At 50.4% G+C, this 22,008-nt stretch overlaps 1 protein-coding gene across 2 annotated transcripts in view; it reads left to right on the top strand.

Annotated features, from left to right (window-relative positions):
• The window catches only part of ANKH (ANKH inorganic pyrophosphate transport regulator), a 139,560-nt gene that overhangs the window by 98,067 nt on the left and 19,485 nt on the right, over positions 1 to 22,008 (top strand). The window contains exons 5-8 of one of the 2 annotated variants that reach the window (XM_040494154.1): positions 1,554 to 1,724; positions 3,540 to 3,674; positions 5,860 to 5,952; positions 10,566 to 10,661. In XM_040494154.1, coding sequence (XP_040350088.1) covers positions 1,554 to 1,724; positions 3,540 to 3,674; positions 5,860 to 5,952; positions 10,566 to 10,661 — 495 coding nt within the window. The remainder of the gene's footprint in view (positions 1 to 1,553; positions 1,725 to 3,539; positions 3,675 to 5,859; positions 5,953 to 10,565; positions 10,662 to 22,008) is intronic. The other variant, XM_040494157.1, reaches the window with a different exon arrangement.

Below are 22,008 nucleotides of genomic sequence, written 5' to 3'. Positions count from 1 at the left end.
CAGCCTGGTGCGTCCACGTGGCCAAGCAGTGCCTCTCTCTCCTGCATCCCCGGAGGCTCCCTGTCCCAGTCAGCCTCATCTACTGGGTTTGAGAAGGACAGCCAGGCACGAGATTCATCGATGCCATCAACAAACCACCTCTAGCATCTGATGCTTTTACTGCGTTCAGAAGCTTCTCTGTATTACCCTGCTTTTCTGTGTGTGTTCCCTACAGCAGCGGAAGGCACTCATCCAGTTAATCACGCTCAGTCTCCAGCTTCCTTTTTAACTTTCTGTCATCACTGATCTCTTGGCACTGAAGTGATCAGGATAAGCCTCCTCTGGTCAGGATCACTCAATGGCGGTATATTTTGCATGCCTATTGTTCCACAGATATTTGGCCATTAAAGTCGCTCTAGCTCGGGGTGCCTGGCTGGCTCAGTCGGTAGAGCATGTATGTGACTCTTGATCTCAGGGTTGTAAGTTTGAGCCCCACGTTAGGTGTAGAGATTGCTTAAAAATAAAATCTTTTAAAAAAAAGAAAAGTCAAGGGGTGCCTGGGTGGCTCAGTCGGTTAAGCGTCCGACTTGGGCTCAGTTTGTGACCTCACGGTTCATGGGTTCGAGCCCTACATCAGGCTCTGTGCTGACAGCTCAGAGCCTGGAGCCTGCTTCAGATTCTGTGTCTCCCTTTCTCTCTGCCCCTCCCACCTGTCTTTTCTCTCTCTCTCTCTCTCTCTCTCTCTCTCTCTCAAAAATAAATAAACGTTAAAAAAATAAAGTCAATGTAGCTCAGGAATCGTCCCCCTCCCCCATTACTTTATTTTTGCACTCAGTATGCTCAGTGCTCTCCTGAATGTATGAATCCCCAGATGGCTCTGGACAGAGACTGGGCTTCTTGTCTGAGCTTTGCAGACAGGAAGGTTAAATACGTTGTTAAATTTGTTGTGGGGACTCTACAGTCAGTAGAGATCAATACTTGATTATTTTTTTCAATCCCTCTTGACTATTTTGTTGACTTATTCCACTTCTATATGTTTATATTTTAAATTTTAATCTGGCTTGCCTTATAATAATTAACATTGGTGTCTTTTGCAGCATTTTTAATGAATTGCATCTTGTAAATGTTAAATGTGTATTTTTCTATAGACATCACTGATCACCACTACTCTTTCCTTGTGGACTTAGGGCCTCCCGTGTGGGTTACCTGTGCGTGTCGGGATCCAGGTTCAAGAAGGGCAAACCTCTGCCACATCTTTTGGGAATCTAGGAGCCCAAAGTTTCCGGAAATTTTTTTTTTTTAGCAATAACCTTAACGAGATGTGCAGTTACCTTCAAAGAACCTTCGTGGTGAATATGGCAAAATGATCGTGTGCCCTTCCGGTGAACCCCAGGCATCTGACCCTGAATTCTAAGAGTGGCCTTGAGCCTCAGCCCAAGTTTCCGTTCTCCTCCTCAACGTCGGGGTTTTCACTCAGAGATGTGTCTCATCGGGGTGCAAGAGGGTGGACTGTGCTTCTGTCGACGGGCTCCATCTTCTCCCCTCTGACTTGCTCTCCGTTTCCTATCTCTCAGGTCGTTTTTGTAGCCATTTTGCTTCACAGTCACCTGGAATGCAGGGAGCCTCTGCTCATCCCCATCCTTTCCTTGTACATGGGCGCCCTTGTGCGCTGCACCACCCTGTGCCTGGGCTACTACAAGAACATCCACGACATCATCCCCGACAGGAGCGGACCGGAGCTGGGGGTACGTCCTTAGAACTCGCCGACACCCCGTCTGTGCCTCCGAGGGCGGCCGAGTGCTGCCCCGGCCCTTTGCGAATTGGGGGTATCCGTACAAGGAGCACATGCTGCAAGCTGTCAAGTGCTAGGTCGTGGCCACAGGGGAGACGGTTGGAGAATGAAGGGCCCCTGGAGATAGAAGAGGTCTTAGAGGCCACTGTTCAGCCTCCTTCGTTGCGTATCAGGGAGACTGAGGCACAGTGAGTCAGGTCAGGGCGAGTAGGTGTAGCAGTTTCGTTTTTTCTTACCCTCTGTTGTCAAAAGTCAGTCATTCATCAAAATGGAGCTCCAGTGGGGCAATCCAATAGCGCACGGTACTTATATATTAATCAACAAGTGTTTTAGGACCCGCAGTACCTTTAAACTCATATTTGGGTTATTCTTAATTTCACAGCGGGGCCCCAGGCTTTGTTCTTTCCGTACGGGCCAAACACAGTTGTGCATTCACGTACCTTCTGTGGAGCGAGCAGAGCCTACAGGTACCGTGGAGGGGCCCAGAAACATTTTAAACAGGGTCTCTATCCTCAAGCAACGTAGTACACCTCATTTGGTAGCTAAGACCAACACAGAAGCGACACTCAGACGTGGATCCAGGAGAGCACATAGACCTGCAGACGGGACACAAGGGCCACGGAAGCTGAGAGAAAGGAGATAGCGGTAAGGTCTGAGAGGCTCCTGGATGGAGACAGAGCTTGGCCTGCACCTCCGAAGTTGAGTCAGATAGAAGCAGGGTATGATCTTACACCAGTGGCCCAAGCACTTTTTCGTCATCAGTGTCAACAGCATCTGATTTATGTATATGCTCATCTGTTCTACCTTCGTTATCGGGTGTCACTGGGCTGTGTTTCCATCTAGCTGTAAGGTAGATATGCTTGGTTCCCTAAGGGCCCGGAATAAGTCCCTGATCCCGCCTTTGACCACAGGTTACCCCTGTCATGTCAGAACAATAATTACATTGACCACTTACCTCCATCCGAGAGGGCAGGCCGTCAATAAAATCTGATCTCGTTGTTTCCGCCACTAGGACAACCACATCAAATTGGTCTTGATCCTAACAATCTGTCTCGTAACATTGAGCCACCAGCAAAGGGAAACCAGAGCGGCTGACCTGGTTCCATGATGTAACCCTTCACCTCTGAAGAATCAAAATCATAAAATCATAAAAGCCAGGCTTTAAAGACTGCACACATCTTTACTTTGTAGAATTCTTAATAAACCACATTTTCTTGACCGTGTTCTTATTTTTACGCTTCTGCACATTTACATGACTTCTGTGAGAGCTTCGAGAATAAGAATCTTCGTCGTTGATTTGCACGGTGCCCAAATAATTAGGCGCATTCGTGACCTGACGGGTTACAAAATAAATTACAGTAATTTTTTACTTCTGAGAGTTACCCCTTACAGACGTGGCTTCTAGCCAGTCCATTTGATGACTTAAACAAAAACTAATTTCCAGCCTGCTTCTCAGGCCATGGAATCGGGGTCTGCCTGAGTGTAGAGCTTCCCTCTTTGGAAAACAGTGATGTGGATCCATCATACTTAAATGTGTGTTTTGATTTCACAGCAGCTTGCCAGCCGTCTGAGTTAATTTCGAGTAAGACTGTACGTTTTGTTTTCATTCAGATTGGCTTGGCTACAGAGGCTTTCCTTATGCCATTTTTTTTTAAGTACAATGAATTGACGCATGATTGACATCAGAAGGAAAAGCTTTGGCTCTGAAGTGTTTCTCCTGTTCTGCTTCTAGAGCCTAGTGACCCTTTCTCTCCATTTCTTGACACAGGGGGATGCAACGATAAGGAAGATGCTGAGCTTCTGGTGGCCCCTGGCTCTCATCTTGGCTACACAGAGAATCAGTAGACCGATCGTCAACCTCTTTGTTTCCCGGGACCTTGGTGGAAGTTCTGCAGCAACAGAGGTAGGGCACTTTCTGGGGATGGGGGGCCAGGGCGGGGAGGGGGAGGCTTGTAGTCACCTCATGAAGAATGGGGGCGGGAAGGTGGATGCAAGCTTGTCTCTGATCCCTCTTGAGAGCTTCAGTAATCCTGGGGTATTAAATTATGTGACACATTCACACTCAGAAGCCACGAGGGTCTCACAATCATATCGTTTCTTCCTTATTAATGAGTATGGAAGGAGACAGCTCCTTCATTGTTCTCATTGGCCATTTGAGAAAACAGAGGCGAGGACACAAAACTAGCAAGAAACTGGGCTGGCCTCAGAATCCAGATTTTCCGCCTCCCGCCCAATGGCCTTTCCGTTTTTCCGCGGAGTCGGCATGATGCTGCTTCACTGTGGTTGCCGAAGACCAGACACTATGCCGGGCACAGCAACGAAAACGCCCGGACTGTGAGGGCCGGTGCCTCCATCGTGACCCCGGCCTCTCTCGCCTGTTCATGCTCCGCCTTCCTACACATACGGCCCAGCGGTCACGGCCCTGCGTGCTCTGTGGCAGTCTACCCTCCTCCGAATGAAGACCTCCCTCATCTACTCACTCACAACTCAAGAAATATATCTGGAAACTGGCAGCTGCTCCAAAAAAAAAAAGAGTCGAATCATTTTTTCCATCTCTCAAGGATGGGATGAACAAATAGAGCTACTTCGTTCGTTCCCTCCTCTGCTGCCTTCTGGAGAATCGATTCCGTCTCCGGAAGTGCCAGTCCTTCAGGAGGGCTGGTGGCTGCCCCTGGGGGCCTTCTGGTTTTGCTCGTTGCCCTTGAATGTGTTCTCGGCATGTCTCCCGCCCGGGGTCTCGTGCCAGTTTCCATGTCCTGGGAAGCAGCTCGTGTTGGCTTAGGAAGGGAAGCACATAAATCCCAAGCAGGACGCCTTCTCCTGCCTCAGTTTGTTCCTGGATTTTGTGTTTTGGGTCGTGAAGGGCGTCATCTTGGGTGGCGCCTGTAACCCAGCAGCTTTTTCAGTTGACGACTTCAGTTTCAGTCGCCCAGGAAAAGAAGGCACGTGACCCCCATCACTTCTGTGCCAGGACTCCATCATCCCCTTTGAAAAAAAAAAAAAAAGGCAAGTGATGTATTGGGGCCGTTTCTGTAGTGACCTCCATGACCTAGAGGCCCAGCACAGAAGGTACAGGACCCACGTTGATTGACCATCTGCTGTGTGAGGGCACTTGATGCGCGTGGCGTTGACTCCCCGCAGCCCTGTGCGATGGATGCCGTTACTCCCACGGTTCTGCTAGAGGAACAGAAAGGGGGTCTGAGCGGGTCCACACTTCACGCCGCCGGTAGGTGACCAAGTGGAGGTTTGACTCGGGTCTACCACTCTGCCCTCACAGCGGTTTCTTCACCCAGCGGGGGACTCACTCCATGTTCCAGGCATCGATGTTATGTTCATTAAAATAGATGAAGGCCGAACTTCTCTTTTACTAGCCAGCTAGAGCTGAACTCGCCAACATGTGGGGCTCAATGCTTTGTTTTCATACCCCTTCCTTTTCATTCACATAGGAAGACAAAGTCTCATTTCCACGGAAGAACGTGTTTGGTTTCCTGTAAGAAATATTTAGTCTTCTTAAGTTAAACATCAAAATTAGGCTATCCTGGCTGAACAGATTAAAAGTGAGTTGAGTTGGAAGGAGGGGGCCACAGAGCCACCGCCAGGCCACCCGCAGGAACAAGATGGAGGCATAGAGGCGGACCCTGAGCAAAGACTACCCAGAGAGCAGAGCGGGCTCAAAATCACATGTTGAGACTCCAGAACTGGGCTAGCCTGGAGGGTTCCGTTCGGCTCAATGGAAAGAGCAAAGATCCTTGGTCTGGTGGGCCTGGGTTCAAACTGTAGCTTGTCCAGCCCACAACCCAGAGCTGTTTCTCTTTGGATTCATGTAAAGAAGATGCATCCTCCTGGTCTCCATGCACTACCTGGGCTCCTGTACCCCACTCCCATCCATGGTCACAGTGGACCACCTGCCCTTTCCCCGCTTCCCCCGGGGCTGTCCTGTGGCTGGCCAATGCTTGTCACCCAGTGTGGGGTTATCTGTCTGTGGCGGCCACCCCAGAGATGGCTCATGCAGCCACGGGGCAAACAGCAGCTACTGGAAATTCTCTCGGGGATGTGGGCGCTAATTCTGCTGGCTTTTCCTCTTGTAGGCGGTGGCAATTTTGACAGCCACATACCCTGTGGGTCACATGCCATATGGATGGCTGACGGAAATCCGTGCCGTCTACCCTGCTTTTGACAAGGTGAGAACCCGTGCGGCGTGGTGCCTAAAACACACTCTTTAAAACTAGCTTTTGATGGACAGGCATCTCTGATGAGGAAAACTTTGATACTTCCCCGTCTCACCTCCCTCTGTAAGGTTACCGTGGCGTCGAGGGGGTCAAACGTAATCGTGAAACAGTTCCCTCAGGAAATAACAGAGGCTGTCCAGCTTACCCTGATGCCAGTTCTCCAATGCCCTCTGAACCGTATCCGCTTTTAGGTTGTTCCTGTTGAGGTACCATTAATTTTTTTGCGAAGGGAAAATAGACTCTCAAGAAAATTGAATACGTTGGATTTTGCCTCTGTCTTTTGTTTATTAAATAAAACTAAGACTAAACTGACCTCAGAGCAGATGTGAAGGAACAGACAGGGTGGTGCGCTTGAGCTTCTAGGCTTACGGAGCTCATTCAACACTTGGGACCATGCGCGCTGAAGTTGTCCACACCGCCGACCTGGGTCCAGGTTGGTTTGGATGCAGCAGACTTACTCCAGCTGAAAGCCTCTGTTAACAACAGCTCTGCCCCCTCCGCGGCTGCTGGCACGCCCTAGGGAGGCGCATAACCCTTCAGACTTGCAGCCTGTGGCTGGGGGGCGGGGGGAGGGGGACTGTCCTACCAGTCATTTAATTCATGTCTATTTCATTAAAGCTTAGTTATTTGAACCTATAGACTTTTACAGCAAAACATACCCCCCCCAAAAGATAGTATACAATGTTTTAAAATGAAAAATGGGGGGGGGCGCCTGGGTGGTGCAGTCGGTTAAGCGTCCGACTTCAGCCAGGTCACGATCTCGCGGTCCGTGAGTTCGAGCCCCGCGTCGGGCTCTGGGCTGACAGCTCAGAGCCTGGAGCCTGTTTCCGATTCTGTGTCTCCCTCTCTCTCTGCCCCTTGCCCGTTCATGCTCTGTCTCTCTCTGTCCCCAAAAAAATAAATAAACGTTGAAATAAATAAATAAATAAATAAATAAATAAATAAATAAATAAAATAAAATGAAAAATGGGGAAAGAAGCACACAACCTGCCACGTGTACTTTTAATAGCAGCTACTTTGCCTTGAACTTCTCCAGGACAAGCTCAGAGCCACGGCCGATACCACTTTATCTTCCCCCAGCAAGAGTCCTGGGATGTGAGGAGAGGAGGCCTCTTGGCCAGGGGCCCCAGCACATCAGTTCTGGCAGCACAGGCAGTTTGGGCTCTGACTAGCTAAAGCTGGCCTCCCTCCTCCCCTCACCCCAGCCCCCCGCTCCCAGACTCGCGTGGACATGGGAAATCCTGGGAGGCCACACGAGCAAGGCCCAGCCGCAGGCTATATACGCTTAGCTCTTTCTTTCACATAGCCTCCGGATTCTCAAATGTTTAGTTATTTGTGGGCTTCTAGAAAAGAGTAATAGCTGTGGAGTGGGGCCCCAGAAAGGGTTCCTGTCCAGCTTGCCTCATTGACCCAGGGCACACCCCCCACGCCCCAGGCATCTCTGAGTGGGGATGAGCCAGGGGCGGAGACTCAAGTCTGGAAAGACAGTATCCACTGTGGGTCCACCTTCTTCTCTGTGGTCTACCAGCAGACTCGTGCAAACACACACACACACACACACACACACACACACACACACCCTCTATCACACGTCCCCATCCACGGCATCCTTCCACCCTGTACATCCCCCATGGTGTCACCTGCCTCTGTTCCCAGCCCCATACTCACCCGTGAATGGCAGCTCACTTCAGGGATGCCCACCATGCAGCCTAACAAGACAGGGCGGTGGTGGTGCCCGGATCTCTTCACTGGGTGTGGAACCTCCCCAGTGGACTACGAGCTAGACCCACTCCCCGTTTCACACATCAGCATCTCGCAACATCAGGAAGCAGCGTATCTCCTAAAAATGCTCTGAGAGCAAACTTGAGGCACGAGTGGCTTGCGGGAGATTTTCCTCCTTGTAATTCTTGTTTGAGTGAGTTTAATCCAATCTATTGATAGAAATTGTCATCTTCGTTTTAAGTCACGTGCATATAGAAGTAAATCCCAGGGGCGCCTGGGTGGCTCAGTTGGTTAGTGTCCGACTCTTGGTTTCTGCCCAGGTCGTGATCTCACAGTTTCACGAGTTCAAGCCCTGCGTCAGGCGCTGTGCTGACACCAAGGAGCCTGCTTGGGATTCCCTCTCTCTCTCTGTCTCTCTCTGCCCCTTCTCCACTTGCACTGTCTCTGTCTCTCTCAAAATAAATAAATAAACTTAAAAAAAAACAGAAGACAAGAGCTAAAAAAAAAAAAAAAAAAAAAGAAGTAAATCCTAGAAAACCAAAATGCATAGAAGTCTTCCTGCTAAATTTCTAGCTCTTGGAGACCAAGATTATGTAAGAAAACGTGATGAGACCAGGAAGCACTGAAGAGTCAGAGCCTCCGGGCTGGGGGAGGAAGTCTCATCTGGAATTCTTTTTTTGGCTACCTCGAAATAATAAAACTTAACAATGTAACACGATACAGTTTCAGCAGGCGCATCCAAGAAAAACTCGGTTTCGTTCGCGATCACAGAGGTTAGGTGCTACGAAAAAATCCCTTGAACGAGCGTGTACCTCCAGCCAGCAACTGGCGTGGCTCAGAACCCTTGTGGGGCCTCGCTCATTGTTCCAGGCATGGCAGGGAGGTCCTCTAAGCCATTCGCGTGAATGCCGTCTTTTCGCCCAAATATGAGACCCCTCTGTGTGGACTTGCAGAATTTACTGCATTGACAATTGAGATCCTTAGCCTCTTTGTGGGCTCCGGCCTAAGACATCTAACATTTCTTGCATAACTTCTGGTGGCTCCCACTGAATAGCAGCAACGGGGAGCGTTTTCCACTCGTGCAGAATCTCTCCGATGTTCAGTTCTCACCCGCGAAGGGCTATGTTGCTCAGCAGATGGGGCGAACAAAACGAAACACGGACGCCAACCTAATGGTCCCTGCTGGTGTGTTCGTTCCAACCACGCTGGCGGAACGAACTGCGGGCGTAGAAACCAAAGCGCGCGCGAAGGCGCTGCGCCACGCTGCTGCCCCCCACGGGCGACATGGGGGACATGCCCCCCGCTCCCGGGTTGCTTTCCTGACTCTCTGTGGCGCGCCCACTCGGGCCCCTCTCTCGCAAATCCCCGGGGCGGGGGAGGTGGAGAGACTTGCACTCTGCCACGGCGGCAAAATCTGTTGTTCAGAAAAGCGGATCCACCTTAGAGGCTGGGATGACACAGGCTCGAGCAGAGGTTTGTGCTGGCGGCATGGCACGTGCAGGGGGAAGGGACCGGGGAGACCGCCTGAGCTCCCAAAGTAAAGGAACCATCAGAAGCTCTTTTCCCAGTAGAACCCGTATCCGCTCTGCTTCTGCGTCTTTCATCCAGCGGGACGCTAGCCAGGAGCCCCAGTGTGCTTCTGTCGGTCGCCCCTGGGACTAACTGGATCCCTGGTGGAGGCCGGGGGGTCTTTTTCTCCGCTGGTGTTCGTGATGAGGGGCCAGGCACCAGTTTGATCGGGTGTTAGGCCTGCTTAGCAGTGGCGCTGGGATGGTCTGAGCAAGCCTCAGGATGGGCGAGAGGACATTTGGGCCGTCCGCACTGGTTGCTTAAAACTCAGTGTATGGGGCGCCTGGGTGGCGCAGTCGGTTAAGCGTCCGACTTCAGCCAGGTCACGATCTCGCGGTCCGTGAGTTCGAGCCCCGCGTCAGGCTCTGGGCTGATGGCTCGGAGCCTGGAGCCTGTTTCCGATTCTGTGTCTCCCTCTCTCTCTGCCCCTCCCCCGTTCATGCTCTGTCTCTCTCTGTCCCAAAAATAAATAAAAAGCGTTGAAAAAAAAAATTAAAAAAAAAAAAAACCCTCAGTGTGGCGGCGGTGAGCACCTTCTCTGCAAGAAAGACTGTGCTGAGGGGCAGGAGTCAAGGGGAAGAGTGAGGTGCCCAGTTCTGTGTCCGCAACCTGCGTGCACCTTCCACACGTGCCCCCTGCAACGTACCCACCTCCAGAGAGCTCTGGGCTCACCTGCATTCCAGGAAGTGGGGCCCCGGGGCACTTTGGGCTATAAGATCAGGGAGGCTTCAGGAAGCAGACGGGCTGTGCCCGTGATGTGCCCCAAAGAGGGTAGCTTTGAAATTCACAAGATCCAAAGAGACGAGGAGGAACAGAAGCACAGAAACATGAAAACACCAAGTGTGATAGGGGAAGAGGAAGAGGTTGTGTCTGGAATACAAGTGGAGGAGTCTGGGTCAGGGCAGGCAGGGCCGAGAATGCCCGCTGGTGGGGAGGACAGGGCCCCGAAGGTCACCGAGCTGGGCTGTAGCTTCGAGGAGGTGCCAGGTGGCCAGGAGGGGCCACCCGGGCCGGGGCCCTGGACTAGGCTGGGTGGGTGGCCAGCGCCCAGGGAACACAGACTCAGGAGACACTGCCCAGAGTTCCGTCCAGAACCTCCTCCGGTTCACGTTCAAGTCCAGAAGCCTGACAGCTGTCTAAGAGGGAAAGTGACAGCCGTCCTCCCAGCTGTCAGGTGACACCCGTACTTCAGACACATCCAATAAAACCAAAACAAGATGCTCTTCAAGATGCACGTGTGGTCGGATAACCACTGTCCCTTTCTTTCGCCCTAGAATAACCCCAGCAATAAACTGGTGAGCACCAGCAACACGGTGACGGCCGCCCACATCAAGAAGTTCACGTTCGTCTGCATGGCCTTGTCACTCACGGTAAGGAGAGAGACCGACACCCCCCCCCCCCCCCGTTGTTGTTTGTGGAAAGGGGAAATGGCCGTTTTAAAGGGGAGACGCCTTGTATTCCATACTGTGATGTTATACGGAATTAAATAACAACCTCTTTAAAACGTTGTTGTCCCCAAGTATGAACAGCAGTTATTTAGGAAGGTCATTGTATACAGGAAGAAGGGGTAGACTTCTGGCATTTCCAGAGACTTCTAAACATGCTGAAGAAGGGCAGACTTTGCCCTTCGTTTTAATAATACTCTTGTCTTCCTGAGTAACTGCTGGCCCATTTTTAAACATCCGTCAACTGTATAAACATCCCCGTCCCTCTTCCAAATCTCGTTGGTGTTATTTCAGTTACCCCCGTAAAAGATCCTTTGCTGATCACGCTTATTATACCACTGCTGTGTCCTATCTATTTATTCATCATTCGACGCGTACTTATCAAGCACCTACGAGGTCCCAAGCCCGGTGCCGTTTTCAAGGATACAGCTGTGGATAACAGCACACATCGTGCACAGCCTAAATAAGCAACATACATCCTTCCTATATCAACCGCCATGCAATTTAAGTGTAGAAGATACTGTTCAAAAAACATGGATATACATGCTCTATAACCCTAAGCACATGGTATATAATTTAAGATAGTTTGTAGTAGCCAAAAAAAAAAAAAAAAAAAGAAAAGGAAAAAAACATTTATAACCAAACTTCCATTGTGGACTGTGCCCTTTGAGTTCTAAAGAGGGAGATGAGAAGGAGGTAAAAAGAAATGCGGGGCTTTTGAACTTAGTTCAGTTTTTCTTGTTTGTTGTGGTGACTACACATTTCCTATTAAGTCCTGTAGAAAGTCTCCATGTATAAAGTACAATATAAGTATGTTCCAGAAATGCCGGGGGCACGCAGCTCTCATCATCAGTGACTGATGATGAGGACCTAAGGCAGAAGGTTTGGTTGCCCTGATGAGAGGCACACTGTAACTTTAGCCCTTCTAACTGTTATCAAAGGGATTATTGGGCTTGCTGAACCTGGGAGTGGTCCTTAAACTCAAGCCCTACACGTGTTTTAAACCTTCGATGGAGGGGCTCCTGGGTGGCTCAGTTGGTTAAGCGTCCAACTTGGGCTCAGGTCATGATCTTGAGGTCTGTGAGCTCGAGCCCCGTGTCAGGCTCTGTGCTGACAGCTCAGAGCCTGGAGCCTGCTTCTGATTCTGTGTCTCCCTCTCTCTCTGCCCCTCCCCTGCTCATGTTCATGTCCTCCCTCTGTCTCTCTCTCGCGCTCTCTCTCTCAAAAATTAATAAACATTAAAAAAAATCGAAACCTTCAATGGAGGGGCACCTAGGTGGCTCAGTCAGCTAAGCGTCCTCCTCCTGATTTTGGCTCAGGTCATGATCTCAAGGTTCGCGAGTTCGAGTCTCGCATAGGGCTTTGTGCTGAAGTGCAGAGCCCGCTTGAGATTCTCCTCTCCCTCTCTATCTGTGTCTCTCTTTCTCTCAAGATAAATAAATAAACTTAAAAGAAAAGATTCTTTAAGGAAAACCTTCAATGGATATTTTTCCAAAGCCCACCGTTTAATATTTGATCCATTGATCCAACACTTGAATAGATCGTAACAAGGGCAACACGAGACAAATAGCCGGTCCCATCCATCACACATCACGACCTTGTGTCCTCAACCGCCCCTTGACCCCAACCTGCCCCTCCCGCCAGTTCATCCCTCATGAAAGTAGGGGGGGTGGGGAGTAGGGGTGTTGGAAACATAGTCCTGTGCCACCTCACCGAGGAAGTATGTCTGATAGCACGCCTGCTTAGTCGGGACAGGTTACCCCAGGCAACCCTGCTCCCCTATTTGCATTATTTCTCTATGGCGTGCAGATTTTTCCATAGTTCCCTAAAATATTAGGAAAACAGTGAGCAACCTTGAAACTGTTTAAAAGAGTATTTTAGAAAAAGCAGAGGGAAGGTTTCTATTCCAGGAACAGAAATATTCAGCTTTTGGAGACTATGTGAAATGATTGGAAGTCAAAAGTTGAGTCGAGTCGGATGCCAGGTGCTATGACTTAGACCTCATCCCTCCCCGAAAGCTAGAAGCTCTGGGTTGTCACTGGCTCTGCAGTCCAGAGTCTGCTCTCCTCTGTTGCCTGTCACTCCATTTAAACATCTCCCCCCCAGCTACAGTTGAGCCCGACAGAGAACTTTGCCCGACCGGACTTAAGGTTGTTCCTTCTCTCCTTCGGTGCACGCGCAGTAACCTGCACCTCTAAGTCAAGTGCAACTCGTTTATTTTGACATGGTAATGATCTAGGAAAATGCTTTGATTGCCCATGTAAAGGCTTTTCTTTTCTTTTCTTTTCTTTTTTTTTTTCAGTTTAATTATTCCAATCCTATCCTCTGTAACTAGAAGTATGTCAGGGTAGATTTTCACAGAAATTCGAAGCCCTTCGTTGGGAAGAAACTTGGAGATGAGCTAATCAAAACCCTTAATTTCTTAGAAAAGGAAATGACTCAGAGAGGATAAGTGACTCGCCCAAGCACCTGTAATAGAACCAGCTAGAAGCCAGCCTTCCAAGCCCACTCTCCAAACCCTGCTGGGTCCAGCGAGTAGGAACCACTGTCTGGCCCAGAGGCTCCAGACATGGGTGCCATGCTTGAAACGGTGGTTTCTTCCACACTAAAAACAGTAGTATTCGAGTTTGCAGCTAATCAAGCGTCTCACACATTATCCTTACAACGGTTCAGTCGGCCCAACATCTTGGCCACAGGAATTGTCTTTAAAAGACATGGGGGGGGGGGGCGCCTGGGTGGCGCAGTCGGTTAAGCGTCCAACTTCAGCCAGGTCACGATCTCGCGGTCTGTGAGTTCGAGCCCCGCATCAGGCTCTGGGCTGATGGCTCAGAGCCTGGAGCCTGTTTCCGATTCTGTGTCTCCCTCTCTCTCTTCCCCTCCCCCGTTCATGCTCTGTCTCTCTCTGTCCCAAAAATAAATAAATGTTGAAAAAAAAAATTAAAAAAAAATAAAAGACATGGGGGACAAGTAAACAATTTTTTTAAGTTGAAGTATAATCGGCACACAGCGTTACATTAGTTTCAATTACGGGGTTTTGGTTTTGGTTTTCGTTTTTCTTTCCTAAATGTTAAGCTGTGGCTATAACGTATACGTATAACGTATGCGTATACGTTCCTGTAGCACTTTCCGTATTCAGTCTTTGTATCTGTTGCTCCCTGTTGGCTCTGAAGTGCCCGAGGCAGGGTCTGTGACTTAGCCACCTTCTGTCCTCAGGCCCAAGTATCCTATCAGGCACCGAAGGGGCACCATGAACCGTTAATAAATACATCCGTCGAGTAAGATTTAACCGTGAGTCAGAAGGGTACTGATAGCACTCATCCATGGTGGGCGAGAGTCTCCTTATTTATACTCAATTTACCCAACTTTTACTTTTTTTAATTTTTATTTATTCTGAGAGAGAAAGAGAGCAGAAGGGGGCGGCGGTGGGGAGAGAGAGAGTCCCAAGCAGGCTTCGCACTGTCCACACAGAGCCTGATGCGGGGCTCGATCCCACCAACTGTGAGATCGTGTCCTGAGCTGAAATCCAGAGTCAGAAGCTTAACCCACAGAGCCACCCAGGCGCCCTGAGTTTATGCAACTTCTAAAGCTTTCGTAAGAGGCCCTTTACTCTCGAGTCTGGTTTTGTTTTGTTTTTATCATTTTTTTTAAAATTTTTTTCTTTAACGTTTATTTATTTTTGACAGAGAGAGAGAGACAGAGCATGAGTGGGGGAGGGGCAGAGAGAGGGGGAGCCACATAATCCGAAGCAGGCTCCAGGCTCCGAGCCGTCAGCCCAGAGCCCGACGCAGGGCTCGAACTCACGGACCGTGAGATCACGACCTGAGCCGAAGTCAGACGCTCAACCGACTGAGCCACCCAGGCGCCCCATGTTTTTTTTAATTTTAAAACTTCTTAGTGTCGGGGCATCTGACTTCAGCTCAGGTCATGAATCTCATGGTTCATGAGTTCGAGCCCCATGTCGGACTTTATGCTTACAGTGCGGAGCCTGATTTGGATGCTCTGTCTCCCTCTCTCTCTGCCCCTCCTCTGCTCGTGTTCTCTCTGTCTGTCTCTCTCCCTCTCTCTCAAAATAAAGAGATGAACTTAAACAGAAAACTTAGTGTCAGGAAGTTAATGTAGCAGCAGCCACTGAAACACTCAAGAGCAGCACACATTGTGTTTATTCCAGTGGATGGTATCACATATAGATTCCGAGCCTCCTGATGGCACCAACAGCCTTACAGAAGGTAAGGCTAGAAGAACACCTAGAACACCTAGAACTACAGCACTTTCTGGAGCTCTGCTTCTTTGGGCACACTAGCTCTTCTCCTGGGGTCTTTGAGAAGAGCTGACCCCGCGGATTCTGCAGACACTCAGTGACCCAGGGATGCTGACTGCTTTTCAAAAGCAGATGTGTAACTGTCTAGAACAAAAGTCCATCTTTCCATCCGAATGGACTCGCTCTCCAGGCCCTGACATTTTGGGTTCGACGTCTGCCTTTGCCTGTGAAAAATACGGCTGCGTCACTTTAAAAAAAATTTTTTTTTAGTGTTTATTCATTTTTGAGAGAGAGAGAGAGAGAGAGAGAGACAGAGCGTGAGCAGGGGAGGGGCAGAGAGAGAGGGAGACACAGAATCGGAAGCAGGCTCCAGGCCCTGAGCCGTCAGCACAGAGCCTGACGTGGGGCTCGAACCCATGAACCGTGAGATCGTGACCTGAGCCAAAGTCAGACGCTTAACTGACTGAGCCACCCAGGCGCCCCTAAAGTATATCTTGTAATGAGCTAACATATTTCCCTTTTATTTTATTTTATTTTTTATTTTTATTTTGAGAGAGAGAGGCAGAGATGAAGGGACAGAGAGAGAATCTCAAGCAGGCTCTGCAGTGTCAGCCCAGAGCCCGACGAGGGGCTCGATCTCACGACCGTGACATCATGACCTGAGCCAAAGTCGGACGCTTAACCCACCGAGCCACCCAGGTGCCCCACGGCTGTGTCACTTTTGACAGTTAATAAGAGACTCATATTCAGTACACTACAACGCACATATCCATCCATTCCCTAGTGTAGACTTTCCATTTAAATTCAGAGTCTCTGTTCTACTCCAAAAGCTGCTTCTTCCTCATGCCTTTATCCGGGAGTTTTCCTTCAAGAAGGGCAGCAAAGGCCCACGAAGATGGACTGGGGAGGTGGGTCAAGTTAAAAAGTAGAAATACTCTTCCCTTAGCACCTTCCTTTTCCTCCGTCCGAGCTGCCTTGGGGAAGAAGCACTGATCGGTGTCATTTGATGGGATCAGGGTGAGGAAAGGGGGGGCACTTGAGTCCCTCCGAAAGATTATCTTGAAAATGGTAGAACTGTCAGATGAAAAGCGATCCCCTCGGCGGCGACAAGGGGAAGAGACATAATGCCAACCAGTGTTAGCAAGGTGACTGCGTCCTGACAGGCTCAGTTTGTCCAGCAGACAACCGTGGGGAACACGGGCCGAGGGTGGCGGCGAGGAGCTTGCGGTCAGGGAGCAGGAGCAGTATCCCTTCCTCCCGGGTAAAGGCACTGGTGATTCTAAAGGTACAGAAACTCGGCCTCTTGGTGGCCCCTCTGAGTTTATCATGATTCCTTTCTGGATCCCAGATTTGGGGGTAAAATAGAGACCATTAGCCAGGGTACGATGTGTCTTTTCAACAGTCCTTTCAATGAGGAAGAGGTGTCCCATAGACCAGTTTCCATTTTGACTTCACAACGGCATTTTAAGAACATTCGGTATTTTCTTGAGCTCCTTTCTGCTCTGGTTCTGGGGAGCTGGTGCGAAGAAGGCGGCCTCTCTGCTCCAAGAGAGTTGGAAAAGAATCCACGCAGAGCACAGGCTTGGCTGCTGCTGGGGCCTCCCCAACCCCCTTGACACAAGATGGAAATGGGCATCCATCCAGATGGATCTTGGCAGGCAGAACCAGCCGGGTGCTTTTGTGCAGTGAACAACCTTCACAGTCATACCCAGCATCCCCTGGTCGCTGAACCCAGAGACAGTCAGGAGGGGAGGATGGAGGAGTGCCGATCAGAGGAAGGGGAGAGACCACGGGTCAGAAAAAGAACAGAGAGGTTGAGAGTCCAGGAAAGATGGGCAGAGGCAGAGGTGGGGACACAGAGAGGTAGGGAGGATGTGAGGGCCCCAGAGAGCCCGGAGCCCTCACAGCCCTCCAGGGCCCTGCCAATCCTTTCAGTACAAATTGCTGTAGATTTTAGAGGCGCTAAAAGAGACAGGTTTTGAAGAAACCAGTGACTTTGACAAATTGGCAGTTGGCCAAATAAGCTATTCTGTAGGGTGATCTCGGGGAACTGGCCTACTTCGGGGAGGCAGGTATGGAGTGAGATCCTCACCAGGCTTGTCCAGACTTGGTTTGTGGCCCTAGAGTCAGATTATGCCAAGGTCATGGGACTGTGCCCGGATCTCCAGAGTGTATCCCACTGACCTCTGTCACCTTCAGTAGATGGAGGCTGCTTGGTGTGTGTGTGTGTGTGTGTGTGTGTGTGTGTGTGTGTGTGTTGCTGTCCCTTGAAGCAGAGAGAGGAGAAAGCCACCTGCATGCCGGCCGACCGCACCGCCTCACACAGTAGGGTACTAAGTGTGTCTGAGGCCGGCAGCCGTTACTACTAAAGCATCTGTTTCTTTTTCCAGAAGTTAAAATAAGTTTCTTTTACTCTGGATCCTCCTGAGCTTTGCTTTTTGATGTCAGTGGGTGGGAAAAAGGGGAAGTGTGGATCTGCACTCAAGCCTGAATCTTCTGCTCTGAGTTGCCATGGCTCTAATTGTATCCGCCAGAAATTCCCGTATTGAAGCCCTGACGTCCAGCATCCCTGAATGTGATCTTACTGGGAAACAGGGTTCAGATGAGGCACTGCGAAGTGAGTGAGGTGGGCCCCTAATCCGTATGATTGCTGGTCTTACAAGAGGGCAAATCCGGACACAGACAAGCCCGGGAGCATGCCACAGGGCGCCACCAGAAGCCAGGGAGTGCCTGGAGTGGACCTTCCCCAGGGCCTGTGAGGGGGTGCGGCCCCATCCACACCCTGATGCTGGACTCCACGACCGTGGGGCAAGAACCTTGGGTTGTGCTGAGCCACCCGGTTTATGCTACTTTGCTACGGCGGCCCCAGAAAACTCCTACACCGACGTGGTCAGGGAAGGCCACGGATCGATTAGCCACACGTGACTATTCAACTACCTGGTTTCTTTTTAAATTCTCCACTTACTGTTTGCATAAGCGTCTCCATTATTTCCAGATTCTTCGCGTAAGAATCAGAGTAGCGGGTTTGCTGAGAAATACTTTTCGTTGGTACGGCACTGTCCCCAAATTTTCGTGATTAATTATATCCTCGCAGGCCTGGTTTTTCGGGGCTTTTCTCGGGGGTGGTGTTGACATCACGGCGTCCGATGGAAGCAGCGGTGGGGGATGTGGGTTACTTTGCATTTTGGCTTTGCGCTGCTGTCCCCGAATTGAGTCATCCCATACACCTCTGAATCAGGCCCTTGAACAGGCCACTGTCCCCAGCAGCGAAAAGCCTAAACACATTCCCAACGTCCGGAGAAGGAATTAAGTTGCTAGTATTTTATCCAGTTGTATTTATTCCTCCAAGTTGTCTCAGAACCTCGACACTTCTCTTCTTCCCACTTCGATCTTATAAATGGTATCTGATTTGGCACCAAGGTGTAGAGATTACTGGTTTCGGTTTAACGTGTGTGTTCTACAAAGAGAAGAACGGTGAAGACACCGCATTCTCCCCGGGGCCCGCCGGGGAGTCCCGATTGGCCCGTGGATCCTGCAGGGACAAGTGTTGGCTGCTGACCCCCCCGGCTCAGGTGCGGTTGCCAGGCTCCCCGAGGCTTTTCTGGTGCAAGGGCAGATTTATCAGAGTAAGGTGACAGTGTTGTTCCAGCAATGGCAGAGGAACCCGGCAGGGACTGAGTCACAGACTTCCAGGAATTGTATTTGATGACCGTGCCTCTTTTCTTAGTTGTTTTTAGGAGTCTCCGCTCAAAAACAGAACCAGCGCGGAGAGCAGTTTTCTTCTTACACGGTGGGCATAGGACTGAGACATGGCTTGCTCACATGCATAGGCAGGACCCTCCCAGGGGCAGTTCACAGTAAGGTGTGTGAACAGGGCAAGGCTGATGCCCGTGGCTTGTCGGTTTTCTGATTTCAGCCTGTGCTCACACGCTCCCAGGTACTTGGGGCTCTGAACGTGAGCGTGTTCCCGGTGGCCTGAAACTCTCGGTGCCCTGTGGGATTTACACGGCTACGATATGTAAGGGGTCAGCAAAGCCCACGTAAAATACCTCCGTGATCTCAAAGAACCCCACAGAAATGCATGAACATCAAGCAGTGTGTGAAATGAGCACAGCGAGGACGTGAAATGCCACTTGGTCCGTTAAAGGGTCATCCTGTGTGCTTAATGAAGCCAGAGACCGTTGGACCCAGGAACAAAAGAGAACAGTCAGAAACCACTCAGGTCACGGACGTATTTCACTGGTTGACCTCTCCCAGCTCTTAGGTGACCCCTGCGCCTACAGGTGGGCTTAGAAAGTGACCTGGAAAGCAAAGTCACTTTTAGCTAATGATATGTGACCTTTGCCCAAAACGTTATTTTCTCTTAAAGGGTTTATTACTGCGTTTCCTGCTCTGGGGTCCAACACAGTGAGGTAAACATGACTGAATTGCGCCACGAGATTGTTCTTGGGGTCCCTTCATACTTAACCTTCTGAGCCCAGGGCACCACTCAAGAGAAACACAGTGTGATGGTGAGAAAAATTAGCAGTGCCTGGAAAAGCTGCTCGCCGTGAATCAGGTGCCAGATGGTTTTCAAGGGCCTGTCTTTTGATCCTCCCCGAGAGATGGCTGTTGACCGACGGGGCTCGAAGAATGAATTGGGCCAAAACAAAACAAGACCGCCAGCACCTCTGAACTGGAAAGGGGCTTAGAGGCAGGGCTGCAAGCCTGCGCTGAATGGCCCTGGGGCCCTGGGAGAGGGATTTACCCTCAAGCTGGAATTCAGTACCCCAGAGCTCTGTGTTTACGCACGTGGTCCTGAGGTCCTGGGGCCTGGAGTCAAATCCCGGCTCCTCTGTGCACCAGCTGGGTGGCTTTGGAAGGGTCATCTAAAACTAAGCCTCAGCTTCCCCAGCTGCCAGACGGGCATGATAAGAATACCCTCCTCCTAAGACTTACGAGCATAGCGCCAGGCACGCTGTAAGCAAAAAACACCAGCTCTCGTGATCAGGAAGTCCCCCAAATACACGGGATTCCAAGCGAAGATAAGGTATCTGTGTATGTAAACAAGCGGCTATTGGTACATTGGATGCCAGTGAATAAATCTGTGAATTTTTCTACTTCTATCTATACATCCTTCCAAATTCCTGTGGGATTTTTTTTTTTTTTTTTTTGGTGTTTTGAAAAAATCAGTGTCTCGATAGATGTGCACATATCTTCTCCAGGAGGACCGGACGCATACACGAGACATATAATATGCGCACCGGTTTTCTCCCTGAGGCTTGGGAAAGCTCTTCGGAGGCCCCGTCACACCTTTCTGTCTGTGGCCTCCAGTGCCAAATGCGGACAGCGCTCACTCCGTCCGTCGGCCGTCTTGCTAACTCAGAAATGTCAGTTACCCACACTCTACAGTGAGCACAGGAAGAGAAATCCATGTTTTAGCCTTCTGGCCCAGAACATCCAATACGTTTGTAGATGCCAACCAAATGTTGGAAATGCCGGCAGGGAAAGATTTGAAGCCACACGTGTGTGCACTGCAAAAATTCTCTGAAGCCTGAGCTTTAGAAGGATGCTCGGGGCTCTCTTCTGATGGGCACAGCTACCCAGACGGAGAACACACGCATATCTACCCAGGCAGTCCTTCACCAGATGCTCCAGCCCCTGCTACATAGCGGGCTCTGAGGCTACCACAATGAAATAAACACACAAAGTCGCCTTTTTCGATGGAATGTATCGTCTCCTAGAGCAGACAGGCGGTAAACATATACTGTGGTGTTGGGCAGTGTGTTCGTTTTCTGTGGCAGCTGTAAGAAGTTGTCCCGAACCTGATGGCTTAAGAACAACAAATGTAGGGGCACCTGGGTGGCTCAGTCAGTTAAGCGTCTGACTCCGGCTCAGGTCATGATCTCACAGTCCGTGAGTTCGAGCCCCGCGTCGGGCTCTGTGCTGACAGCTCAGAGCCTGGAGCCTGCTTCCGATTCTGGTCTCCCTCTCTCTCTGCCCCTCCCCTACTCTCTCTCTCTCTCTCTCTCTCTCTCTCAAAACTAAATAAAATTTTTTTAAAAAAGAAAACAGAAATGTACTCTCTCATAGTTTTGGAGGCCAGAAGTCTCCAGAGGCCAGAAATTCAGTTGACTGGGCTGCTGTCAGGGTCTTTGTGCTCCAGCCTCGCTCCCTCCCGTGGCTTCAGAGAACCTGTCCCTTGCCTTTTCCAGCCCTTGGTGGCTGCCACGTTCCTCGGCCACATCACTCCCGCCTCTGTCTCTCTTCCTAGGACCACCTCCTCTCTGTGCCTGTGCGGGGTCTCCCTTTGCGGGGCTCTCACGTTAGGAGGATTCTGTGACGGTGTTCAGGGCCCCCCAGACGTCCCCAGATAATCATACCTCAAGATCCTTAATCTAATCATACCGGTTACTATACAAAGTGATGGTACTTGCGTGTCCCGGGGATTTGGGACTGAACAGGTCTTTGCATGGCCATTACGCGACCTGCAGCAGGCACTCACAGGTGCTTGGGAGAAAAATAAAAGGAAAGAGGGTGAGGGAGACTCCGCTTTGGACGGGCCGGCAGGGAAGGCCCCCCGGGGAGCGCATTTCCCATAGGCTTTCTGTTTCCTTCCTCTTTTCTGATCGTCTGGGGCAATTTCTGTTCCATTCTCCTTTCCGAATTCCTAGTACTATTTGATCCGACTCGCCACTTTTCCACGGATTGTGAACGCTGTTTTCTTTAATGCGTTGAATTCCTGCCCCCCTCGCGCCCCCCCCCCCCCCAGTGACTCCAGGAGGACATGGTCACCCTCTCCCACGCGAGCAGCCAGCCTCCTTCTCCTTGCAGGTCAGAGTCCCATCCAGAAGGCTCTTCTTCGTCTTGGCCCCCGGCTTCCTGAGATAAGCCTTGTCTGGGAGGGATTAGGTTGGAGGCTAAGGAGACAAGGTGACTAAGTGACTGTGCAGAAATCAGGATGGCATTGCAACACAACTGGATGCCTCCAGAGCCCTGAGTCCGGTAGGAAAATATGTGCCATCGAGGGGCGGA

The sequence above is a fragment of the Herpailurus yagouaroundi genome, unplaced genomic scaffold, assembly GCF_014898765.1.
Source record: "Herpailurus yagouaroundi ecotype Mexico unplaced genomic scaffold, PumYag 29, whole genome shotgun sequence".
NCBI lineage: Eukaryota > Metazoa > Chordata > Mammalia > Carnivora > Felidae > Herpailurus > Herpailurus yagouaroundi.
The sequence above is the reverse complement of the archived record's forward strand: the minus strand, read 5'-3'. Positions and strand labels throughout refer to the sequence as shown.